The sequence below is a fragment of the Staurois parvus genome, unplaced genomic scaffold, assembly GCF_062004578.1.
Source record: "Staurois parvus isolate SC_StPar_1 unplaced genomic scaffold, SC_StPar_1.0 ptg000414l, whole genome shotgun sequence".
NCBI classification, from domain to species: Eukaryota; Metazoa; Chordata; class Amphibia; order Anura; family Ranidae; genus Staurois; species Staurois parvus.
In genome coordinates, this window is record NW_028318210.1 from 9,672,644 (window position 1) to 9,698,369 (window position 25,726).

General features: G+C 41.2%; 1 protein-coding gene across 3 annotated transcripts in view; it reads left to right on the forward strand.

The window, feature by feature from the left end:
- The window catches only part of SNAP23 (synaptosome associated protein 23), a 108,722-nt gene that overhangs the window by 41,483 nt on the left and 41,513 nt on the right, over positions 1–25,726 (forward strand). For all 3 annotated transcript variants that reach the window (XM_089686926.1, XM_089686925.1, XM_089686927.1), the window contains 4 exons: positions 5,425–5,509; positions 7,780–7,821; positions 11,910–11,958; positions 16,793–16,910. In XM_089686926.1, coding sequence (XP_089543052.1) covers positions 5,453–5,509; positions 7,780–7,821; positions 11,910–11,958; positions 16,793–16,910 — 266 coding nt within the window. In that variant the 5' untranslated portion in view covers positions 5,425–5,452. The remainder of the gene's footprint in view (positions 1–5,424; positions 5,510–7,779; positions 7,822–11,909; positions 11,959–16,792; positions 16,911–25,726) is intronic.

Below are 25,726 nucleotides of genomic sequence, written 5' to 3' on the forward strand. Positions count from 1 at the left end.
GGTCCAAGATGGCCGCTTAGACTGGGAGCTCCTGCTTCATGAGGCTTTCTTTTTAGCTTTTACAGGATCTCTGCACACTGTTTAGCATGGTGAAGACAGGGAGGAGTGGCTCTGTGACCCGGGTACCGAAAGAGGCCGGTACCCAGCTGAGCGGTAACTTGGCAGCCCTGTTCTGGACCCAGCACCCGGGCCACCATGCGGCGTCCACCTCGCTGTCCCCAAGCAGTGAGCCGAAGCCAGTGGGATGGGTGAGTGAGAGAACGGGGGTTCCTCCTCCCTTCCAAGCCTCTCAGACTTACAAACAGTGGCCGCGGACATAAAATCCACTCTGTCTGCACCTTTTGCAGAGCTCCGCACTGATATGCAGGCCATAGCAGTAAGATTGGGGGAAACTGAAAAAGTCACCACACTACACAGCGCGGCCATTAAACAACTACAACGCTGCTCTGATCCTCATATGGCATACTTGATCGAGATGCACAGACACCTGGAAGATTTAAATAACAGAGGGAGATGCCATAATATTAGGATTCGAGGTATCCCTGAAACTGTAGAACCCCAAACCCTGGAATCAGCTATTTCTGCCATTTTTAATGACCTTATGGAAAGACCTGCTGACACCCCAATTGATTTTGAACATGTGCTCCGGGCCCTCAGACAGCGTGGGAGGGAGGATGAACCACCCAGAGATTTGATCTGCTGCATAGTCCGTTTTCCTCTCAAAGAAGCCATCATGCATAAAGCAAGGGATACAGATCACATGTTCTTTAACCTCCCTGGCGGTCTGATTTATGTCAATATTTTTGAATGTCAAAGCGGTACATTGTTTTGCATGGAAATTTGTTTGAAAACTCACTTAAATCTGTCCAAACAAAAGACTAGTAAACATCCCGGGTATGATAAAGTTTGAAACACCAAATCATAAATTATAATGTTATAAATAATTATAAAAAATAATTTAATTCAATAATGTAATGAAACCAAAAACATTGACATTTGTCCAAACAAGGGTGCGATATTACTAGACACTGCATATTGGTTTAGTAAACATCCCGGGTATGAAAAATTTTGAAACATGGGAGTGCACAAAGTCCAACATCACAATCAGGACAATGGAACCTGGTTTCCTTTCTGATTTTCTTTCCACTGTCATCTCTCTTCGAGCAACAAACCACACACATCCTTGTAGATGCTGACTTTTTCTCGGTTGGTGGGATGTAGTCCATGAAGTGATGACCAGTCAAGCTTTCCGGATTGACCACGCCAACCGCACGACGACCTCTGTTCACAGCCATTGATAGTGTTTGGTGGTTCACAAAGATCCGTTCGGCAATTTTCCAAATGAAGTCAGAATGAATCACCGGCTTATTGCTCTTTTTTTTATTTTTTAGCAGAATGTAAGCATTCCACAAGCATTGCTCAAGAAGATGTCTGAAGATAGTACTTGCAGTACTTCTTTTGATGCTTCCTCATTGCTGGGTAGAATGTCATTGCTTGGTCGGCTCTGTCAATACCTCTCATGGTGTTATTGTAGTCTATCACTACTGCATCACTATGTAGTCTATCACTATGCATACCATAACAGTTGAGGTATTATGAATTGAACTCATTAGGCACACATCTTTCTTGTCACGCCATCGCAGTGCCATTATTTTGTCTTTCTGCCAGGCAACCATTTCTCCAGTCTTCAGCTTTATATTGCCAAACATTGGCGGCATGTCGTGCCGGTTAGTCCTAACTGTTCCATAGGCATCTGGTTTTTTTGTGCAGAAGAAACTCCTAGTTCAGGAGACGTATAAAAGTTGTCGGTTATTACACAATACACAATTTAGCAATGGCTCAATGACTGACAGAACGGAAGATGTTGCCATTCCATAGTTGCTGTATTTTGGATTGAATTTTGTTCCTTTTCCAGTGTATATGACTGAATTCCAAATGTAGCCAGTTGACGATTCGCATAGCATGTAGGATTTTACGCCAAATCGTGCTCTTTGATGCAATGTATTGTACCCAGCTGAGCCTTCCTTTGTAGGCCAGTAGACTTTCATCTATGCTGATATCTCTTTCTGGCACATAGCTCCATTGGAAATTTTTTAGAATCATTTAAGATACTTCCCAAATTTTCTTTAGTTTTGGTGCAGGATGAGTAGTTTCATCAAATTCTTCATTGTTTTTGAAGTGTAAAAATTTAATGATCAGGGAAAATCTGTACTCTGACATGACCGTGCCAAAGAATGGAGTGGCAAGTAATTTATTGTCCAATACCACTTCTGCAGGGGTTTCCCCACCACTCCCTGAAGTATTATTAGGACAAGAAATTTCCAAATGTCATCTTTGGTCACTGGTTCTCACTTTCTGCTTCTTGGAAACTTCCAATGCAGAGTAGTCAATTGTTGCTCTTGGTACCGGTTTGTCTCAGTAACTATTTTTTTCAATAACCTCATCGGTCAGAAATAATTGTAAGTATGCCAAGGGGTTGTCGTGTTCAACGTCTACTTTCATACCAGATGCTCCAGTAAATGGGAATCTTGGGAGTGCTGCCTGATCCATACCAAAGTCAATAGAGCACTAAGTTTGCACATCACTGAGCTCAGTCGTAGAATCGTCGCTGTCGTCAGTGTCTGATGATGAATTTCCCCACGAATCACTATCGCTCAATTCTGCAAGTGATACTGATTCACTTTCCCTGTTTTCTAGCTGGTCTAAAACCACTTTTGGCCTAAAGGGACACTTTTTGGATGCCATGGACGTTCTCAAGTTTCCAGGCAGAAAGAACGGTAAAAGTGCAGGCAGGGCGCCGGACAAAGCACTAGGGACAAAACTGAGGTGAAATCGTTTGATACAGTAATGTAATCCTAACAGATTACAATGTATTGTGTGTTCTGCCCCCCTGCGTCGCAACAATGGCAAGGAAGGGAAACCGGAAGACAGATGCCGGCGTTGGCCGGAGGACATCGGGGGATCGCAGGACAAGGTAAGGCTTGGGGGATCACAGGACAAGGACTACAGTGTAATCCTGAGTTTGGCTCAGGGTTACCGCTTTTGGTACTTAAAATTAACCCCCGAGCTACACTTGTGATTACCGCCAGGAAGGTTAATGGCACAGAAATAAAATTATTTTTCCAGGACTTTTCCAGTATTACGCTACAACACAAACGTGCCTTGCAGCCATTGCTGGAACTTTTACGTACTCGTGGAATCACCTATATTATGGCGCTTTCCATTTTGCTTGTTGGCCACATACAGGGGGTGCTCGGACTCGCTGTATGTGCAGGAAGCTATCCAACCCTTTTGTGAAGTCTTGGACATCCTTCTTGTAGATCTACCTGAATGGTACAGCATGTTTTACTCCTCAGACCCTTGGCTGGTGGTCTCTAATAACAACACTCCAAAAGCACAACAACATTGCAATCGGAGATGCCTGTCCCCTCCTCCTTCCACTCCGGAACATTCTCACCGTAGGGTATCTGATGCAGGACGTCCCGAGCATTTCTCCATCCAGACACCGTGAACGAATAGCAGACTGACCTGTTGTGCTCTTCAACTCATCCGAGAGCATCTGGCCATAACTGCACTCGTGCAGGTCATGGGTTCTTTTTACAAAAAAATTATTTATTTATTTTTTCTCTCCCTAAGGTGATGCTTGGTTTTAAACTCGCCTTACTCTGTGGGGAGGACAGGCTGGGCTTAAGTATCTATTTTCTGTCCTCAGTGCTTCTACCTTAACTCGAACCCACGGCTTACTTGGCTCACTGTTGTAATAAATGTCCTGTTGTGATAGTAGGGCTACTCGTTTTCCTTTCTATTGGTGTAGGAGCGATACCGCTCTGTATTGTGTTGTACTTACTCGACATGACTGATTTTCTTCAGTAATCCAACTTTTTAGTTGTGTGAAGTGCCTTGTTTCGGTCCCCTACCCCAGTTCATTTTTGGGTCTTGAGCCCTTATTTGATACTCGAGGACTGTTAAGTGAATGTACTGGATATTTTTTTAGATTTCACTCTATCGGGAATTGATTTCACAGATTGCCAAGAGGATCATTAGCTGACAATATTGTGTTGCTTCCATATTTGCTATCTAGGCTGTCTTTCAATAGTGATAATTATGTCATTGCAATACCTGTTTGGTTAGTGCCTATTGTTCAGATTTCACAGATACATATGGCATTCACACCTTAGTGGTCACCATGTGGGTCCTGTATCCGTACTTGTACGTGCCTCTGTTGCGGGGTGGACTACACAGCTCTGGGAGGTTTCTACCACCAGTTTTCTACCCCACAATATCCCACCACCCACCTGCAGAATTTGTGGCTCCCTCCTAAGTTATGGTTGCAGACCCTCCTGTTCACTCACAAGCACAGCCTTGCTTAGAAGCTCTGGCTTATAAGGCTTTGCCTGAAGGGAGAAAAAGAAGAGAACATTATATCTGTTGTGTTCCCCTGCCTCACCCCCCCCCCCCCCCCCATTATCATTATATGTTTTCATGCCTCTAACCAAGTAGGAGTAGTATGTCTTTTTGACCTACTTGTCCTCGCACCCACACAGTGGACTCTCTGAAGTCCACCGGCTCTTCTCTCCTCACGCTGTGACAACGTGAGGAAAGTGCAGCCGATAACTGGCAACTGTGTTTACATCGTGATCAGTATGGGTCCAAGCGTTTTAATGAACAATCACATAGTTACAGCAAGGCAACGTTTCGGAAACGTTGCCTTGCTGTAACTATGTGATCGTTCGTTAACTTTAGGACCCATATTGATGATCCTCGGTGTGCTGGTGACATTCTCTCATGCTGATTCTGTTCGGTTCCAGCTGATGGTCGCTGCAGCACCCACTTATACACACAGCCATTTTTAACGTGTGTACACTTGCATATTGGACACAGCTGATCACATGGTAAAGGGCTGCTGTGATTGGCCTTTTACAATGAGCTGTGATCAGCTGTGTCAGATGGAGTAAGGGAGGGTCATAACCCTTGTTTTTTGTTTTTTTTTTTTACCATCAGAGTGCCATTGGGGAGATTTATCTTCACTTCATTATTCCTGCAGGAACATTCACAATGCGCAGCGCTGCTTGCACATGTACAGTGGGCCCCTGGCTGTGAAGTTGCAAGCTGTTACATTTAGGTGCCCACATTTTAAGATGCTGGTGTCGGGGACAGAGGACGGCCAGTAAACACGGCTGCAGTGAGCACAACACTGGATCGAGGAACCAGATGAGGGGCTATTTTTTTTTTTTTTTTTTTAAAGTCAGCAGCTACAGTTTTTTTTTTTCAAAGGATACTGGAGCTTCACTTTAAATGATTGGCCAGCTAATCAGAAAAATGGGATTGCCACTTACAGAGAAAAAATGCATAGTGCAAAATGTAAACGTGTGCTTGTGTTCTAAATATATTGTGTTTTTTTGTTTTTTGGTTTTTTTTATACAGCATTTGAAGAAAGCATCTTCCATTTACCATGGATGACATGTCAGTAGAAGACATACAGCTTAAAGCCAATCAGGTTACAGATGAGGTATGTTTTTGTGTGTACGTGTGCCTCCCATCTGGTACGGCTCCAAGAGTCCTCCCAGTGCATGTGACGGGAATGGAGAAAGGACAGTGCTTGAACTATTGGTCTAGTCCTTGGTCATTAATGCCCAGTATGAAGCACTTCCTAGGTTTACAATCTTAACAAGCAACCACTTGCAGCCTGGTAGGAGTTAAAGGGATTGTGTATTTAGAATATAAGAACATTTTTAGGATGTTCGTATGGGTTGGTAAATTGATCAAGAACGTGTGTTGCATTCAGTAGTGCACAACATTCCACTGTATACACTGCTTTCCACATCTGTCAGTGGCAGATTCCAGCCAATCATGGACCGGGGGGGGGGGGGGGGGTTCTAGTCTGTAGAGGGGCTGGACAAATCCAGGAGCCCAGTACTTGCTTGGTTTTTCCCCAATGCAAATTCCTGCACCTGCAAATATGCTACGGTTTTAGATGCGTGGGGGTGTTCTGTAAAAGAGCAGCATGTGTTGGCTGTGGGTGCGGAAACAGGTGAGATTCCTGTACCATAACCACCCACTCTACCATAAAAAATGTTTGTTTCTGCAAAATAATGGACAGCTTTTGCTGCACTTCTGACCCTCTTCATGTGTGAGAACTGTGGTCTTATAGATGTAATTACTAGTATCGTTTTACCTCTCCCCTTGGCCATTCACAAACACCCTGGCTTAATACATCTTTTCAACAAAGCACATTTTCCATAGCAATGAATGGTAATGTGTGAAATAGGAGTTTACATCATGTTTAAAGCAGCTGACACTGACACTGCATAAAAAACACAGGTCTGAGTGCAGTTGTGATAAGTTTCCAAAACGTACATATATATCTTGAAAGTGTTACTAAACCCATAACCGTAAAATCAGTCTGAATATGCAGTAAAGCATGCTTGTTATACTCACTGTGAAACCTATGGGGTTAATCCTCTGCATTGTGTAAAAAGGCTGTTTTGATCCTGTCTTCTCTGCCCCTCCTCTTGTTGAAATGTCCACCTGATACAGACTGAATCCATAGTCACTCTGCACATGCTCAGTTTAGTGTGTATTGTTAGAGAGTTTTTTTTCTTCTGCTTGGGAGGGTGCATCTGATCAACACAGGGTCAATCAGTACTGTCCAGACAGAGGTCAGAGGTTTCACACCCTCCTAGAGCAGAAAGAAAACTCCTCCTGCAAGCTGTAACAAATGCTCTGCTGAAGTCACAAGACTGCTCTAACTGCTGATGAGAAAAGGTATTTAACAGTTTATATTCACTAAAATAATTGCATTTCCATGTTGTGTGTACTGTGAGAGACCAGATATACTGAATGCAGGGTCCTGGGTTTAGTATCACTTAAAGATAGTAAAACATTCAGTGTTGTTAAAAATCAGTTTAATTAAAGTTAAAGCAGTATTGAACTCAAAACCAGTAAATAATAAATAAACTGCAGCTCACCAAATCGAAGATGTAGTAGTTGCATTTTGTTACTTTTTTTTTTTTTTTGCCCTTTCTTTTCACCTGATGATCCAGCCTGTAAGCTTGTTATTTTCTACTTACTTTTAAGTGATACTAAAGTCATCTTTTTTTGTTTGTTTTTTTCTTAAATAACAAACATTTCATACTCACCTGCTCTGTGCAGTGGTTTTGCACAGGCCAGCCTGGATCCTCCTCGGGTCCCCCGCCAGTGCTTCTGGCGGGGGACCCGAGGAGGATCCAGGAGAACATGCAAACTCCAGGCTGGTAGAGCTTGGGATATATTGGTAGTCCCGGGAGAGGGTAGTGCTAAACCCTCTGGGAGTTCTGGGAGAGGGTAGTTATAGACTAGCAGATTTGGGTGGACTTGACTGACAATGCTGCTGTTCAAAGGTGTCTGCTTTACTACTTCATCCAGAATGCAGACACCTTTAGCCAGGTCCACACTATGCTGTGCCGGACACCGCATGTAATTTGCACAGAAATCACACTGCACTGCGATTGCAACGCGGTGCGGGAAATGCACAAGGTTTGCAGTTTCCCGCACCGCATTGGTGTGAACTGGGTCTAAAACAGGAAGTGGGTTACTGGCTGGATCACAAGGTGAAATAAAGGGGAAAAAGCCTAAAAGAAAACTAATGCAGCCACTGCATTTAAGAATTTTAAGTTGCAATAATATAACATTTATGTATTTGGGTTTAGTACTAATTTAACCAATTTGCTCAGTGGCTATGTCGAGGGCCCTCTCTGGCTCTGACTGGTTTGACAATTCCTTTCCATTTTTTTCTTTTAGTCTCTGGAGAGCACACGCCGGATGCTGAATCTGGCAGTGGAGGTAAGATAAGTGTGTTAGTCACTGTTTGAGCAAGACAATAATAGCCTCTATACTATATCTATGAAGGAAAAGAAGTGCTGTCAGTTGTATCATATTTGGTCATTACTTATAAAAAGATATCTGATTGTTTCTTAGGGTAAATCTTTTTCAAAAGAGAGGTGCTGTCCTTCTGATATTTTGAAATCCAGATGAAAGGTGCTCAGGGATACTCCTCTCAATTGCTATGCTACAGTAATTAAAAAACACTTGTTGATTTTATTGTAAACGTTTTTATAGTCTCCATGTTCAAAATACATGTGTGAAAAAACACTGCAGTCTCCTAAAACCATAATATACCAATGTAAAATTGTGTCCAAGTATCATCCAGAGTGGACTGCTTACTTGGCCCAGAGGTGGTAGTAGCGTGCCGGTTATGCAGTGACCCGAGACCGGCAACTGAAGATGGTAATAAACTTAACAAAGGGCCATGCCCAAATGGTATTGTCATGACAACAGCCTAATCTGACATTGGATGGTGGCTAAGCTTGCACTCCTGTGCTGCATTGTTTCCAGTCAGCAGTTCCTCCCGGATTTAATGACATTACATCTGGTGCGTCACTTCGGTGATGAGCTGAACACTGGCTCGAGTTCCCATGTCACAGCGGTATTTGGCTTGGGTGCCTTGGTCTGCACCTCGCCCATCCTACAGCTCATCACGACATAGGCCGCCATTGCCGGTTATAGCATTACTGGCGAGTTCATCTTCATTTGCCGGTCTCTGGTCACCGCATCACCGGCACGCTACTACCACCTCTGGGTCAAGTAAGCGGTCCACTTTGGAGGCTACTTGGACACAATTTTACATTGGTATATTATGGTTTTATAGGACCGCAGTGTTTTTCACACATGGTGATGAACATGTAGACTATACAAATGTACAATAACATTGCCGCGTGTTTTTAAATGACTGTGTCATAAGGGTATAGCTTTATCTTTTACATATCAATTACCGTGACATTGCAATTTACCCATAAGCAACTTTGATCTGGATTTTTGGACTAAGCTTTTGTTTGCACCTCTTTTACTCTGCGACTGCAGGAGTCAAATAATTCACAAGGACTTACTTCTTCTGCTGCTGTGGACTAGTGCCTAAACATTTTGGACTATGACATTTTGAAATGCTAGTTGCCTGGATTTTAGGGTGTCCCAAGAGATTTGATACTTTCCAAGTCAGTGACCTAGCTTGGAGCAAGTATAGAAATCCAAAATGTCAGAAATCCTCATTTGTATGTGTTCTGGGTTTGTGATTTGCAGAAATAAAGCCAAAGGGTCAGCATTACATATATATTGTACTCTCACATCAGTCCCTGCCCACAAGGAGCTTACAATATTCAAGGTCTCTAACTCACATTCATACATACACACGCTATACTATGTGCAGTAGGGGACTTCAGCAATTGCAACATGTTTCTGTTAACCACTTGTCCGCCGGCCTATAGTAGAAGTACTGCTACAGGGCGGTGCAAAATCATGTATGTATATGTGTGTGTGTATATATGTATGTGTGTATGATATATGATTTGCATTTCCGGGTAGGGGGCGGGCAGGCCCACTGTTCTACCCGCGCCCCCATTGACCGCTAGAGATGTCAATCACTGGGTCCTGGCTGGCAATTCCCCGCCGACACTTGGTGATCTCTGGGGAAAGCGGACAGGAGAGAGACCTGTGTATAAACAACACAGGTCTCTCTCCTGTCAACAAGTACATGTTGCTTTGTATTTCTCTGTACAGCAGAGAAATGCAAAGCAGCATGTCTCCGTTGTAAAATGGCACACAGCATACAATGTGAAATGCACACAGTTAACCCTTTGATCACCCCAGATGTTAACCCCTTTCTGCCCAGTGTCATTAGTACAGTGTCAGTTCTTTTTATTAGCACTGATCACTGTATTGGTGTCACTGGCGATGTCAGTGGCAGTTGGTCATTTCCCACTCAGTGTCAGAATGCCTGCCGCAGTCCTGCTATAAGTCGCTGATCGCCGGCATTACTAGTATTAAAAAAATAAATAATTCCAGTATATACAGTATACTGCCATTTGTAGATGCTATAAATTTCACATAAACCATTTAATTTACACGTATTGGGATTTTTTTTTTTTTTTTTAGCAGACATTTTGGCCTAAATTTATGACAAAATTTATTTTATTTATTTATTTTTTTTACTTTTTTTATTGGATATGTTTTATAGCAAAAATAAAAAATAATTTTTGCGCTATTAACCAAAAAAGACCAACAATTTTGAAAAAATAACTGCAGAGGTGATCAAATGCCCCAGAAAGAAAGCTCTATTTGTGGGATAAAAAGACATACATTTCAGATATGTACAGCGTTGCATGACCACGCAATTGTCAGTTAACGTAACGTAGCGCCGTATCGCAAAAAAATGGCCTTGACAGGAAGGGGGGTAAATCCTCTAGAAGGCAAGTGGTTAAAGTAGGACTAGGACCTTCCCCCAATGGAGTACTTCCTATGCTGACATTTACAGTACAGGTGATTTCTGTATTTTTAAGGCAGTCCAAAGCAGCACATCAGTTATTCCCATCAATTAATTTGAACACTTTACAGACACATTCATGATATCGAATAGATGCCAGTAACAGAAACACTGGACTTTTGTTATGCTCTTTGAAAGGGTTTTTTAATATTTAAAAAGTCTGTCTTTTTACAAAGCTATTCTAAACACTTGAATATATTTTGTATGCGTAAAAATCCTGCCTAAAAGCAGATGCCACAGAATGTGTTGTTAACTTTATTAGTCTGAAATGTCTCTTCTGTGCCCCTTTTTGATTTAATTTCGCTTTGTTACATGGACCTGATTTTTCCGACATCAAGGCTGAGCTGTAGCACATCAGCAAGTTTTTATCACTGCTGTTTTCTTATTAGAATAGTTTTCCCTTGACTTCTGGGCAGTGGACATTCTCAACAGGACAGCAAGGTGGTGCGGTGATCTCCTCCTCCGTCATTAACACCTGTCTGTTTCTGACCCTACTGAACTCCTAGATTGCAAATGTCAGTTAAAGAGAAACTAACTCGGGAAGCTGTGCCTGTGGTCTTCCTGCAGCCAGTCTTTTCCACTCACTGACTTACCATGTCCTGTAATGCATTGTCTCTGTGTGGGGCAGCCAATTGGTAGAGGCATGTGGTTTTCCTTCATTTCAGAGCCTCCAACAAGGAGAACAATGAGCAGCACTGTAGTTATATCACAATATTACTCCAAATATGTTGAGACTAGCAGACATTGGCAGTGCTTTAGATCTCACACTACATACAGCTACGTGACTGTAAATACAGGAGGGCTTACGCAAATTCACATCAGAATTTGTATTGCTGATGTTTAGGCTAAATGTTAGGAATTCTAGCAAAAGATATATAATTTTCAGGGTGCTGCTTATGCACATTTAACATCTATAGAAGTTCCTGTAACATAGCAGATCTCTTTTTGAGTTTAGGCCTCATGCCTGGGCCTCAATGCCCACAAAGGCCATTAAAATGCTGCGTATACAGCCTTTTGGCGGTTTAGTTTTTTGTTTTTCTTCAGTCTGTATAAGCAACTCTTAGCTTATTGTCCATGCACATTTGGGTGTTTACAGGCATGTTTGTAGAGGAGTGGTTTTTTAGGCTGAAAAAAAAACATTGCGAGTGCATTTTGAGAGGAGCTTTTGGACAGAAAAAAATGTTTGACATTTAGGAGTGTGTGTGTTTTTTTTTTTTTTTTTTTTAAATTCGACATTTAGGAGCGTTTGACATTTTCAAATGTACATTGATCACAGTGAAAAAGGAGCAGAGGGGAATGTTTTGGACAGAAACATTTTTTAAAAGCAAATGCCCATAAATGCACATAAACTGTTGTGCAGTATGAGCCTTTTTATGATGCTTTTTCTGCCAGAGGTTCTGGCACTTTTTCGACTGCCTAGTGTGCATGGACCCTAATAGTCCAAAAAAGTAGTTGGCATGTTCAATAAGGTTGAAACTGAAGTTAGCTCTCAGTATATTAACTAGTTGCTTGCATTTTTTTTCCCCCCGTTAATACCAAAATCTCTCTATTCTAGAGTCAAGATGCTGGGGTAAAGACGATGACTATGTTGGATGAGCAAGGAGGTGAGGACAGTAATGACTCCAATACAGATAAAAACTCATTGCAGAGAAATTTTTTTTTCTGTGAACTAAAGTCCAACTCTTCGTAAAAATGTTGTTTGTGCAGCAGGTACAGTATTTTTTTCCTCCACGTACTATACAGGGCTAACAGCTCTGCATTGTATGTGATGATGCCAAGGTATGGCCCAGAGCATGTAGAGGTGGTGGAGGGTAAGCTTACACTTGTCTAATTAATGGAGTTGGGCTTTAAGGGTCTCCTAATATACAATAAATAATATGGGGTACTTTTTAGTAATGTGTTTATTTTTACCATGCTAGGTGCTGTAGCAAGGGTTACAAGAACATAGTCACAACACGGCTCTCTCATGCAAAGCAGCAAGAGAGCCACAGTCCAACTTTCCTACGTACTGGTAGCACAGGGCATTTGAACCCTTGCTGTAGCCTAGAAAAAGAGAAGGTCATTACATTGGTAAGAATGATTCATTTGAGCTTATATACCCCTTAAGGTTTTATTTTGGTTTTAGAATTAAAGTAGATGTAAACTGGAAATTATTTAGTTTGTTAAATGCATGGTGTAACACGAACAATTGGTATTTAGCTTTCTTCATAACATACTCTTTACTTTAATTTGTTGTTGCATCTTGGTGCCAGCTCTCCTAAAGCCTCTTTACAGCCCCTTCCTATCTATATGTACACACCTATTTTAAAAACTTGCCTATAGTTTTTTTTTGTGTGTTCAGTGATGGCTTGGGTTCCACACATCATACCTTTTTAGGTTTTCTTAGGTTAGTGAGAACCAGACCCCTCCTCTCCCTCTCCCCATGCAGCATCAGGTCACTTTTAATAGTGATCTATTGCTATCTGCATTTAGCCAGCAATAGATCATTATAGCAGAGAACTGTTGCTGTAGGGAGAGGCTGCATAAGCATAGTATTTGCTTTCACTTCTGCAGTGTGCTCCTCTTGTGGGATGTGTAGAAGCATCGGGAGCTCAGGAGCTGCTTGATTTTGTTCCTCAGCTTGGTGGTGGATGCCTACTGTGACTGACAGTTGACTTTTCTGTTTTTTTCAAGACTCTTGGAGCCATTGATTCCCGGTGCCATTTTAAAACTGCATTGGGAACTCAAGTGGTTGGTGAAAACTGCAGATTTATAAGTGTTTGAAAATTACTTTAGAATTTTTTTGTAATTATATAATTTTAGTGTTTGAGGTTTACATATGCTTTACCTACTTTGACAGTAAGAGAAGAAAATTGTCACTTTTTAGCCTAATGTCTAGGAGTAAGCACTTAAACACCCTGCCTGGAGTCTTGGTCCCCTTCTTTTTGCAGGGATTTTCTTTTTGTTTTTTGTTTTTTTAAATTTTCAAGACCAATGGGTAATAAGCCAGTTAATATAGATTCTACCTGGGGGTTTGGTTCTAAAAACTGTGTACTGGATTCTATGACAGCCAGTAAGTGCTCAGCGCAGGGGATACACATGACAGATTGACCAGTTGCTCTGTCAGTGTTCCCCCAGGCAGGTGGCACCCCTGTCCTGGCAGGGAGGTGTTATGTCAGGGAAGGATACCGTGCTTCATTTGATGTAGTAGGTAGCTGGCACACCCTTCTTTCCCTAGCCTTTGCATAGGGTAAGGTTGTATTGGTATAAAGAACTGTGGGCATTTTTTATGTGCCATGTGTTGTGGTATGGTTAATGAAGGGAGGTTTCCATTTGATACAAATTGATGCACTTTGAGGAAGTGTGGGGTGTTTTATTTAGATTTAAAACTTCCATTTTGTATTTTCAAAGGCTAGGGTAAAATTGCAACAGCAAAACAGAAGGTTTTGGAAGGTTCTGCAACTCATAATTGTGAATGTGTCTTTATGCTTCTGGAAAACCAGGGGAAAAAGGGCTCACCAGCCTAGTACATTATCTGGGGAAATAACTTTTTATTAATTCAAAAGTATATGTATGCTCACAAACAACTGTAGTAACAAAAGCATATCAAAGTCCAAAGCAACCTGGGCACCAGTTCAACACCCAAAATGGGAGAGCACACTCCAGATGGCTGAAGGGCGATCCCCTCTTCCTCAGAGCCAATCTTTGATGTTGCATTAGCAGTCTTAATATAGCAAATAATTGAGGTCACATATTATACAAGCTCCTCCCATTAGAAGTTGGGAGTGATGACCCCAATAATATACAGCTGGCTATGACCTTGATATATACCAGATTTCACTCAATAAATGTCCTTTACATACTACAATCTTGGAATATATTAGGAAATATATATACACACACATACACGCAACTTCCGGTCTTGGAGGTGCATCACTGCCGGTCTCTCAGCCGCAATGAGGGGACTCCGGAAATGGGGCAACTGATGGGGACTCTACAGATTGGTTATACTTGTGTATTCGGAGTTGACTTGGTGACCAGGTTGCTTTGAACTACGAAATGCTTTTGTTACTACAGACATTTGTGAGTATACATCTACTTTTGAATTAATTAAGTTATTTCCCAGGTAATGCACTAGCCTGGTGCGCCCTCTTCCCCTTGTTTTCCAGGGTTTCTCTTGGGTTTCCCCGACTCTTAGAGGACAACAAAGCTTGTGTCGGCATTGGATGTGTTTAGGACCTGATATTCATCCATCACCAGTACACCACTCTTGAGCACAGGGGATTTTTATCTTTTCTACTGTCTTTATACTTCTGTCTGGTTTTTGTTGATGTCTTTTAGTGCATTGGGGAGATTTTTACCCTTCCTCTACTCAAAAACATGGTCACAAAGGCAAGAAATAGTGGGAAATAGTCACAAATGGAGAAAATCTGCATCAAGCATTAACCACTCTAGCCAAATCAGCAGCAAAACGTTTTAGTTGGTGTCCATTTAAACCATTTTGCTGCTGGGGCTTTTTTCCTGTACACTTGTTAAAATGCACATCTTAGTTTTGCAAGCATTTTGTGTCTTCTGAAAACAGACATCGTGTAGAATAAACTGATTGCAGTTGCATGTTTTTTATTGTTAAATTATATTTGTGCTACTATTTATCAAATCTGTATTTTTAGTAAAAATATTTCCTAATCGTACATTACAGGACACCACATCAGAGTCTTAGACCATGCGCTATGCAGCCACCTTTGGGTGATTGGACTCTTAACTGATGTGTAAGATCAGCCATAATATAACCTCTGCCATTCCCAGCAAGCCTTTTTTTTTTTTTTCTTCTTCCCCCTACTGTCCTTAGGTGAACAGACATCTTCTCTATGAGAGAAACAAACCATTTCCTTTCATATTTTTTTTTATATAGATCAAGGCACTTCTAGCAAGTTTCCTACCGCCACATGACCCATTGTAGCAGTTCCCCTTTAGAGCTGTCTGGATTGGTTGACTCCTCAGCTAAGCCTTGAGGGGCTGCGCCTGGACCCTGGCAGCAAGAAGATATGTGGTCAGCCTGTAATGCTGTTTTAGGCACTGGATCCGGCATTAGGTGCTCATCTAGTACAATGCGTTATTGTTTCCAGGGTGCTATACAGGTCCAGGGCTGTGGTTTATCTCTGGTAGAGCCCTGTCCCTGAAGACCCCTTAGGGGGTACGCCCATCGGAAGTAAGAAGATTTGGATGGGGCTTCGTCGCTAATATCCACCCTCTGCTGCTGGGAGAGCCACCGGATTGCCATGGTATATTATGGCTAATCTGGGAGTTATGGGTGCTGTTGCCTCCTTTCCCTAAGGGGTTAATAATGGAGTGCCAGCTGCAACTTTGAGTCCCAGCTAGCGGTAGGAGCTGCCTGTATATGCTTAGCCACTTGAATATGGTGTCCTTTTGTTTGCCTGGGTCTCTGGGCTTTGAGCCATGGTTGCCACTGCACTTCTGCAGCTTCCTTTTCAAGGGGACTCACTGCGCATGCACGCAGCCAACTTCTCCTCTGTTCCCTGCTTCCCCACTAGTATACAGCACAGCAGTCCTTGGACTTTTCTGGTTCGCAGTGCATCCAGTGACTGATCACAGAAAGCTTAACTCTTTCTGCTCTGCAGTATCGATTGTAAGTACCCCTTGTAGGATGTCCCTCATTGCACATGGCGAATAATAGGCACAAGTGGCAAGGCTCATCAGGCTCTGCTTACAGCTCCGTGAGAAATACGTGGCATCTCTCCAAAATGTTCTGGCTGTATTTTTTACATTTTATTACACCTTTTTTTCCATTTAACTTTACCATGACAAGGAGGCCAAAAAGTCACCTATGTAATAGCTTTGAGTGACAGTCACTCTTAATGGAAAAATCAGTGGTCTATTAGACCCCCAGTGTCCCCCCTGCACTCCACTGCAGCTAATTAAACATAGATCTTGTCTGGCCATTCTCAATACAGTAAAAGTGATCAGGAGCCACCCAAATCACTTTTACTAAACAACTGATTGCCGGCTGTAAACAAAAAAAAAAAAAAGCACAAAGCTCATTTATATACATTTAGCAGTCAGTAAGTAGTTAATGTGCAAAGAAAAGAAAAATTGCAAAAATGGCTCAGGCAGTGAAACAGTAATCTTTTTGGACAATTTTAGGTAAAGGACTTCTGCTTTTAAAAAATATGTAATTGTTTGGGAGTTTTAGGTAATTTTTGAGCACAAAATGCAGCTTTTAACACGTGGGAAAAATTTTTAAATTGTTCTGGATACAAAGTGGTTAAAGGAAACCTGTGTTTATGAAGTAAAGGGGCTAATCTAGTGGGTATATTTAGAGCACTACAAAGGACGTTAGTGATGTGCAGCATGCATTACTTATAATAACTAATTTGAAGGTTCTCCTTGATTTCTTAATAAACCTTTCCTTTAATGGAACTCTCCTTCTGTAATATGCAGAACAACTGAAGAGGGTCGAGGAAGGACTGGACCAGATCAACAAGGATATGCGAGAGGCAGATAAGAACCTTACAGAACTCAACAAATGCTGTGGCCTCTGTGTTTGTCCTGGGAAGAGGTACATCCTTTCTATTCCTTTTATACTGTGCTGTCCCAGAGTATTCTAACCATTTTTTACAGCATAGCTCCACTGTTGAAGCTGGAAAAATGTAAATTTGTACAATACCCTTCGTGAGCATGTTTTGCCAGTAAAGCTTATTATAACAAATTAGAATTGAATAAACGAATTTGTCAGAAGTTGACGGAGTCAAAAATGCTTGCACTATTTTCTGTCTGCTAGCCTGCACAATTTTACCTGTCTGTATGTTTGATTAGAGATTGCTCTTCAGTTCTGTACTAGAGATGCAACAGGAATTAAGAAGAAATAACCCAAAGTGGAGGATAATTCCTTCTTAGTTGTCAATGAAACAGGGGTCTCCATCAGAGGACCAATGAAGACACAGCAATAACCTCCTGACAGAGGTTCTAACCCTTCCCCCACCCTAGCATCAATTTAGATATACTTTAAAGTAGAACTGTAGGCAAAACCTTTTTTTAAAACTTTTGGATAGAGTTAGGGTTGATTATAACCATTGTATTTATTTTTGCCATTTTTTGCCATCTGTGTCTCCACTTCCAATTTCTGTTCAATAGCCAAACAGGAATTGAGAGGAGATCCCAACAAATTAAGGGAATTCTTTTGGGCCCCCCAGGTCACCATAAGTTGTGTCCTCATTGGAAGATTTCCCCTCTTACTTTTAGTTTGGGATTTTCTTTCACTTTCAGTGATAATGGTAAACAGACCAAATAGAGAGGGTGAATCTCCATAATGGGAGAACAGACAACAATAAAAACAAGAAATAGGTGTTCTAGTCCCTCTCCGCTTTACGTTTTATTAAATAGTTATGATGTAATCAGGTTTGCATATACAGCCAGCATTTGCTTGTGAATTTGGATCAAAAATTCTTAGTTTCCTTTGTGCTTCCTGAAAGTGGTGCATTGGAGCTGGTGTTTTTGATGTTTTTCAGCTGGTGAGGTAATCTCCATATAGGACTGATCCCTGTTTTCATCTTTGAAAAGCAACTCAATGGGTGAATTATCCATTTTATCTGTTACTCTCCTTCCTTTTTACAACAGTCACTTGCTTCCTACACAGTCACTGTTACTGTGAGCAGGGCAAATCTTAATCCTTTTTCTAAGGCAATGTCTATTGATATCTCACGACCAGTCCATGGCAATGATGCCTCTTTCCTAGAGTTTCTCTAAACCGATCCCAACATTCTAATTTGACGTTTCAAAATCACCGTATTAAAGTGGATTTGTAGGTAGTGGGGTCGATTAAAGCTGTTGGCGTATTGTGAAAGTGTCCTGTGCATACTTGCACATTATGGCAGACTTACCTCTGAGTTTGTCCTTCAGCACTTTCAGCTAGGCATTCTTAACCACTTGCCCTCCTGAGGATTTTCTCCCCCTTCCTGACCAGGCCATTTTTGCGTTACAGCGCTGCGTTACTTTAACTGACAATTGTGTGGTCATGCAACGCTGCACCCAATTGAAATTTACATCCTTTTTTTTTCCCACGAATCGAGCAGTTTTTATTTTTTGCGCTATTAAAAAAAAAAAGCAAAAAGGCCTACAATGTTATGGGGGAAAAAAAACAATATTTTTGACTTTTTGCTATTAAACGTCCAGTAAAAAAAATTTTGAAAATCAAATTTCGTCATAAAAACAATACGTGGAAATTCATTGGTTTACATGAAAGTTATAGCATTTACAAACGGCGGTATATATACTGGGATTTATTAAATAATTTTTTTTACTAGTAATGGCGGCGATCAGCGACTTATAGCAGGAAACTGGGGGGAACTGACTTGGTGTCACTGACATCCCCAGTGACACCAATACAGTGATCAGTGCTAAAAAAAAAAGCAATGACACTGTAATAATGGCACTGGGTAGGAAGGGGTTAACATGAGGGGCCATCAAAGGGTTAACTGTGTGCTGTTTTAGTGTGTAAGCATACTGTTTTGCATGGCTGTGCTCTACACAGCCATCCACAGCAGTGTGCAGGAGCTGACAGGGAGGAGAACTGTTTTGTTTACAAACCGTTCTCCCCGTCAGAGATGCTCGGCAATCCCCGGCCAGGACCCGGTGATTGATGGCCACGAATGGTGGCGTGGGTAGGGCACACGTATGCCTTGCGCGCCCCCTACCCGGAAATGAAAAATCACGTGTATATATTTGATATTGCGCACCCGTGCCGCCCTGTAGCAGTTTTTCTGCTATAGGGCGGTTAAAGTGATTATACACATTGTTTGTTTTTTATTTTTTAATAACAAACATGTCATACTTACCCGCTCTGTGCAATGGCTTTGCACAGAGCAGCCTTGATTCTCCTCTTCCATGGTAGCACTCGTGCCTGCCTGAGCCCATAGACGCACACAGTGCGGCTCATTTCCACCCTCCACTCTCGCCTCACAGGCTATGATTGACAGCAGCAGGAGCCAATGGCTTACATTCACTGTTGCACAGCTAATGCTGGTGTAATTCCTACACAAGTGTGCTATTGTTATTCAAGCACCCTACTCCATTCTTGGAATCTTACAGTTGTACCGCCAGCTACACAATACACAAGATAAGAAATTACTATGAGAAGGCCTTTTCTACTATTAAAAAAAAAAAAAAAAAAAAAAACGTATCCAAAACTGTCAAATAACTTGCCTAACAGTAGCTCCATGTTACCTCAGCCGCTAGTATCAAAGCTAATGAGAAGTGGCTGGCCTGGCCTAGCCTAGCCTGAAAGCCTGAACATCACTCAAAGATGGCACCCTTGTGACTGACTACTGTGCTTTGGTTCCAGTGGCTGCAGAGAGCAGGAAGCTGATGTTGGGTAAATATTTGACAGCGTCACCTGTTTGATTAGGTATTGAGAATGCTGGGAGGGGTGGGTGAAAGAAAGCATAGCTCTTCATACACTTTATCCACAGAACAAAATCTAACCCATGCATCAATATATGCACCCAAGCATCACTGCGCTAAACCAGAACTGCTCCTTACCTCACTTGTACCCTGCACACAGTCATGCAGACCAAAAGCATAGTAAATGTAGCAAACACAAAATAACTGCATCAAGTGCAGCCAACTATTAAATTAAAAAGGTAAGTGGGTAGACCAAAACTAAACTAAACAACTCGCTAATGCTGGTGATGCTGCTGCTGCATGCCAATGAGGGGAAAAACTCCAGATTTTTTTTTAGCTTCTTCAATTGCTATGTTTTAATTTGACATGACCATGTAATAGCCTGTGGGTAGCCCCTAGGCGGGCTGATGAAAAGGAGAATGTCCTCGAACTGCATCATTCTGTGCATGCTCAAATCGGTGATGTCACACAGAGGTCAGACCAGTTGTGCTGTGGAATGGCTGCTCCTTCCAGGTTCAACTTTCTCCATACATGAGCAGATGCTCACCATGGTACACACTGGGTTCTGTCACATCATATGCCCCTTGCCAGGGCTCTTGAACTCCCAGATGCACTGTGAGTGCATTACCATTGTCTTATAATAAAGTAATATTTGCACTATGGTCTTTGCAGTGTGTACTTAAATTCCCTCTTGTATCTTCATACACTTCAGCTGCACTTTTTGAGCATGTGAGTTATGTGAAACATGTACAGTGCATTCATAAAGTATTCAGACTTAGTATATTGAGGAAAAAAATTAAATTGAACAACTCTATCAGGCTGCAACATAACAAAATTGAAAAAAGTGAAGGGGATCTGAATAATGTCTGAATGCACTGTATCTGAAATCTTTCAGAAAAGATGTACTCTTTCAGATGGTCTAACCTTGGCTGCATTTTTCTTGTGTCTGTCTTGACTTGAATTTCCGTTTAATTTCCAGGCAGATATAAACAAACCACAATCTTTGGTAGTTTTTAAGGCTAAGATGATGTAATTTACTGCATCCACATTGTAGTCCACTGCAAGCCCAGGAAATGAAGGGGATAGACCCATGTACAGCACAGAGTATGGATCTGTGCAATACACACTCGCACTCTGTAGAAAACCCTGTCTTTTGTTTTGGCAGTTGATTGATCTACAAGTAAAAGGAAGAAATGCTTGTTAGATGTTTACTAATTCAGTATCTTAGGAGTACATGCAGCTCACGCTGAGTGTCTATTATAGTGGCACTACACATTTTCCAGAAACAATCCATACACATCCTCTACTTAAAGCAAAACTATGCTCTCTTTGGATTCAGCGATGCGGCATTCCGGATTTTGCTGGCCGCTGACCTTTTCGGGTGGCTGGCTTCTGGCTCTCTATCGCCGTCCACTTTCATTGGCTTAGCTGGGGTGGCATCATTCACAAGCAGTTCACTGTCCCGGGGGGTTCTGCTTCTTGCCCCTATCCCCTGTGTCTGCCCATTCCCCCAGAGTGCAGCCAGTGCTGTGGTTGTGAGAGAGGAGAGCGAGATGGAAAGGGTACAAGGACTGTGGCAAATGTGCACAATAGATACAGCGAATAAGCTCAGGTTCTGTTTAAGCACCCCTTTGTTTAATACCACTGTTAGGGGCATCCTGACCATGACCATCATACACATGCTGCAGGACTTCTTTTTCGGCTCCATCTTGGGGTTCTCCAGGTCTTTTATAACTCTAATCATGCTTACATTAAGTCATGCTGTTCTAACTTTGTCAAATTTTTATTGAATGTGACATATTAAGATAACCGCTGCATTGCTACATTATGTTTGATAGAATACAGTGTTCAAGTGTGAAGATGTGTTTTGATTTTTTTTTCCATAGTTAGGCCAGTCAGATCACTGATTACAGGTATTGTTAATGTTTACACAGTTTTTATATTTAAATAGCAGTTCTCTTAGTTTCTAATAGGAGTTTAAGACATATTTCAGGTTAAAACCAAAAAGGTGGTGCAGCACTACAAAGTGAAGCAAAAAAATACCATACTATAATACACCTTCCCCACTTCCACAGTTTATAAAGTGCTCTTGTGTTAATAATTCTATCCATATAATTCACAGTGAACCCAAACAAACCTAAAACACACAAACCTAATTTGTATGCACTCTACACCCATGAATTATAGCAGGACTTTGAATCCCTTCCACCTCTTATTGAGGTCTTAATATATAGTTCTCAGCATAAATGAGCACACCAACAGATTTGTCAGAAAACTTCCTTTCCTTTCAGAATCAACATTTTCTATGGGACATTCTACTACAAAATACTCCCACAAATGCGGGCCATTGACTGCAAACAAGATTTTTTTTAAATGCACACCCTTTTTTTTTTAACAAATTCATTCAAGACCATGTTGCAAAAATGAATACAGCCCAATGAAAGTCTTCGGAGCAAAGCAAAATTTTAGACAAAACCATAATTAATAGGAGAAAAGTAGGTGCAGCGCTAAAAGCAAAATAAAATATTTCTCTGTAGGATAAATATATAAATATCAGTGGTCAAACAGATATACCACAAGGTGAATAGTGCATTGAGTCTATAAAGGGTGCTGAGAGCACGTACAAAGTTCTCATCCCAGGGTGATGGTAGTAAAAGGTAGAGGGAATCCTGGAAAACAGATAGAGTGCGCACTCACCAGAAGTGCGTTAAAATAACGCATGTAAGGAAGTAGCTGCTGCAAGATCTCTCCAGCATCAGGGATCTGGTCAGGTCGCACTGCGTCCTATCCACTGTCTCACCGCAAGAAGAGGTGGCCAAGTAGCATCCGAACGTGTGAGCGTCAGGGAACTCCTTGGTCCAAAGAAATGCTGTGGGAGATGGTGCTCTCATAGAGAGCCCAATGAAGGACGCCACATGGTGTAATATTGTTTGACTTGCGTTTAATAGTCAAAAAAAGGGGGTTAAACAAAAAAGTACTGACCATAAGTAGTAGGCCACATATAGTGGCTAGATGTCCATAAGCTGTAGCCCCCTCTGACGCGTTTCGTGCGATGCACGTCCTCAGAGGGTCAGGGCTTACAGCAGGACATCGTTACTCATCTATTTATATGGAGAAATGGCAATCGCGCTAGTCGCGGCGGCCATTTTGCCGGCGTCTCGCGCATGCGCAGTTGATCAGCGCCATTTTGCCGAAGATCATTACAAGGGAATACACTGAAAAGAACAGATCCTCCTAGTGACCTGATGCATATGGTGTATCCCAGGCAGGCGCCATGATATAGGTGGGAAAAGAGAAAACGAAACAACATTGTCAGACAGCAACTAAACTGCTGACAAAAACGAACTATAATAAACATAAATCATGATACAAAAAGGGGCATTGTACTTATCCAATGACAAAGACTGCACACCAGGATAAATATATCCACATGGAACTGGATAATTTGGTGGCATATTATAAGATGATATATATATATATATATGTAAGTGCTAATTATAAAATTTGCATAGTGTGAAATTAAAGGGGATTGCTCCATTGTTTTACTGTAACTTAGGTTCAGCAAAAGTGAGAACAAGAAAATCATACTAATAAAAAATTATGAATGTAAACGATTGTAAAGAAGTTGTGCGATAGCCATTTCTTCTGCAGTAAATAGATGAGTATCAATACATTTAAAATACAATAAGTTTTTATTAGGTATATATTAAAAATAGGTCAGTACGGTATGCTATATTTCATATGGTCAGCAAAAAAAACTCATCAAATCCAATAATAATACATAAAATGGTACATGAAATACTGTATTGTAAAATGTATAATAAACATTATACCTAAAAGGTTAAAATGCTAGAATAGAATAGAGTAGAATTCACAATGACAAAATAGTATTGATGTTGATAAAACAGAGGTGTTGTCCACCACATCCATTCATACAAGAAAAATTGTCAGGGCAAAGAAAGGAATGATCTCAGGGTACTGTAAATGCACATTAGCTGTCATCGATAAAGCAATTCAAATCAAATTCAATGTTAAGACCTTTTGGGTGTAAGGATCCAAGGTCATATATCCACTTGGACTCTAATTGTGAGATAGCTATCTCACAATTAGAGTCCAAGTGGATATATGACCTTGGATCCTTACACCCAAAAGGTCTTAACATTGAATTTGATTTGAATTGCTTTATCGATGACAGCTAATGTGCATTTACAGTACCCTGAGATCATTCCTTTCTTTGCCCTGACAATTTTTCTTGTATGAATGGATGTGGTGGACAACACCTCTGTTTTATCAACATCAATACTATTTTGTCATTGTGAATTCTACTCTATTCTATTCTAGCATTTTAACCTTTTAGGTATAATGTTTATTATACATTTTACAATACAGTATTTCATGTACCATTTTATGTATTATTATTGGATTTGATGAGTTTTTTTTGCTGACCATATGAAATATACCATACCGTACTGACCTATTTTTAATATATACCTAATAAAAACTTATTGTATTTTAAATGTATTGATACTCATCTATTTACTGCAGAAGAAATGGCTATCGCACAACTTCTTTACAATCGTTTACATTCATAATTTTTTATTAGTATGATTTTCTTGTTCTCACTTTTGCTGAACCTAAGTTACAGTAAAACAATGGAGCAATCCCCTTTAATTTCACACTATGCAAATTTTATAATTAGCACTTACATATATATATATATATCATCTTATAATATGCCACCAAATTATCCAGTTCCATGTGGATATATTTATCCTGGTGTGCAGTCTTTGTCATTGGATAAGTACAATGCCCCTTTTTGTATCATGATTTATGTTTATTATAGTTCGTTTTTGTCAGCAGTTTAGTTGCTGTCTGACAATGTTGTTTCGTTTTCTCTTTTCCCACCTATATCATGGCGCCTGCCTGGGATACACCATATGCATCAGGTCACTAGGAGGATCTGTTCTTTTCAGTGTATTCCCTTGTAATGATCTTCGGCAAAATGGCGCCGATCAACTGCGCATGCGCGAGACGCCGGCAAAATGGCCGCCGCGACTAGCGCGATTGCCATTTCTCCATATAAATAGATGAGTAACGATGTCCTGCTGTAAGCCCTGACCCTCTGAGGACGTGCATCGCACGAAACGCGTCAGAGGGGGCTACAGCTTATGGACATCTAGCCACTATATGTGGCCTACTACTTATGGTCAGTACTTTTTTGTTTACCCCCCTTTTTTTGACTATTAAACGCAAGTCAAACAATATTACACCATGTGGCGTCCTTCATTGGGCTCTCTATGAGAGCACCATCTCCCACAGCATTTCTTTGGACCAAGGAGTTCCCTGACGCTCACACGTTCGGATGCTACTTGGCCACCTCTTCTTGCGGTGAGACAGTGGATAGGACGCAGTGCGACCTGACCAGATCCCTGATGCTGGAGAGATCTTGCAGCAGCTACTTCCTTACATGCGTTATTTTAACGCACTTCTGGTGAGTGCGCACTCTATCTGTTTTCCAGGATTCCCTCTACCTTTTACTACCATCACCCTGGGATGAGAACTTTGTACGTGCTCTCAGCACCCTTTATAGACTCAATGCACTATTCACCTTGTGGTATATCTGTTTGACCACTGATATTTATATATTTATCCTACAGAGAAATATTTTATTTTGCTTTTAGCGCTGCACCTACTTTTCTTTTATTATTGACTATTGCAAGGAGGATTGGTTGCCTTTTTGGTGTTCTAGCTGCTTGTGCTCTTGTACCTGTAGCGCTCGCTATACTTTTTTCACACATAATTAATAGGAGTTGAACTACATGTGAGACAAGTTATTCATTAAACAGGTGTCCAGCGGACAGTTGATTATAAAGAAGCATTATTTAACAAAGAAAACTCCTCCTATTTCATGCTGTCAGCAATGCCACCACATGGAAGAGAAATGTCACAAGGCCTAAGAAATAAAATAAATTCTTT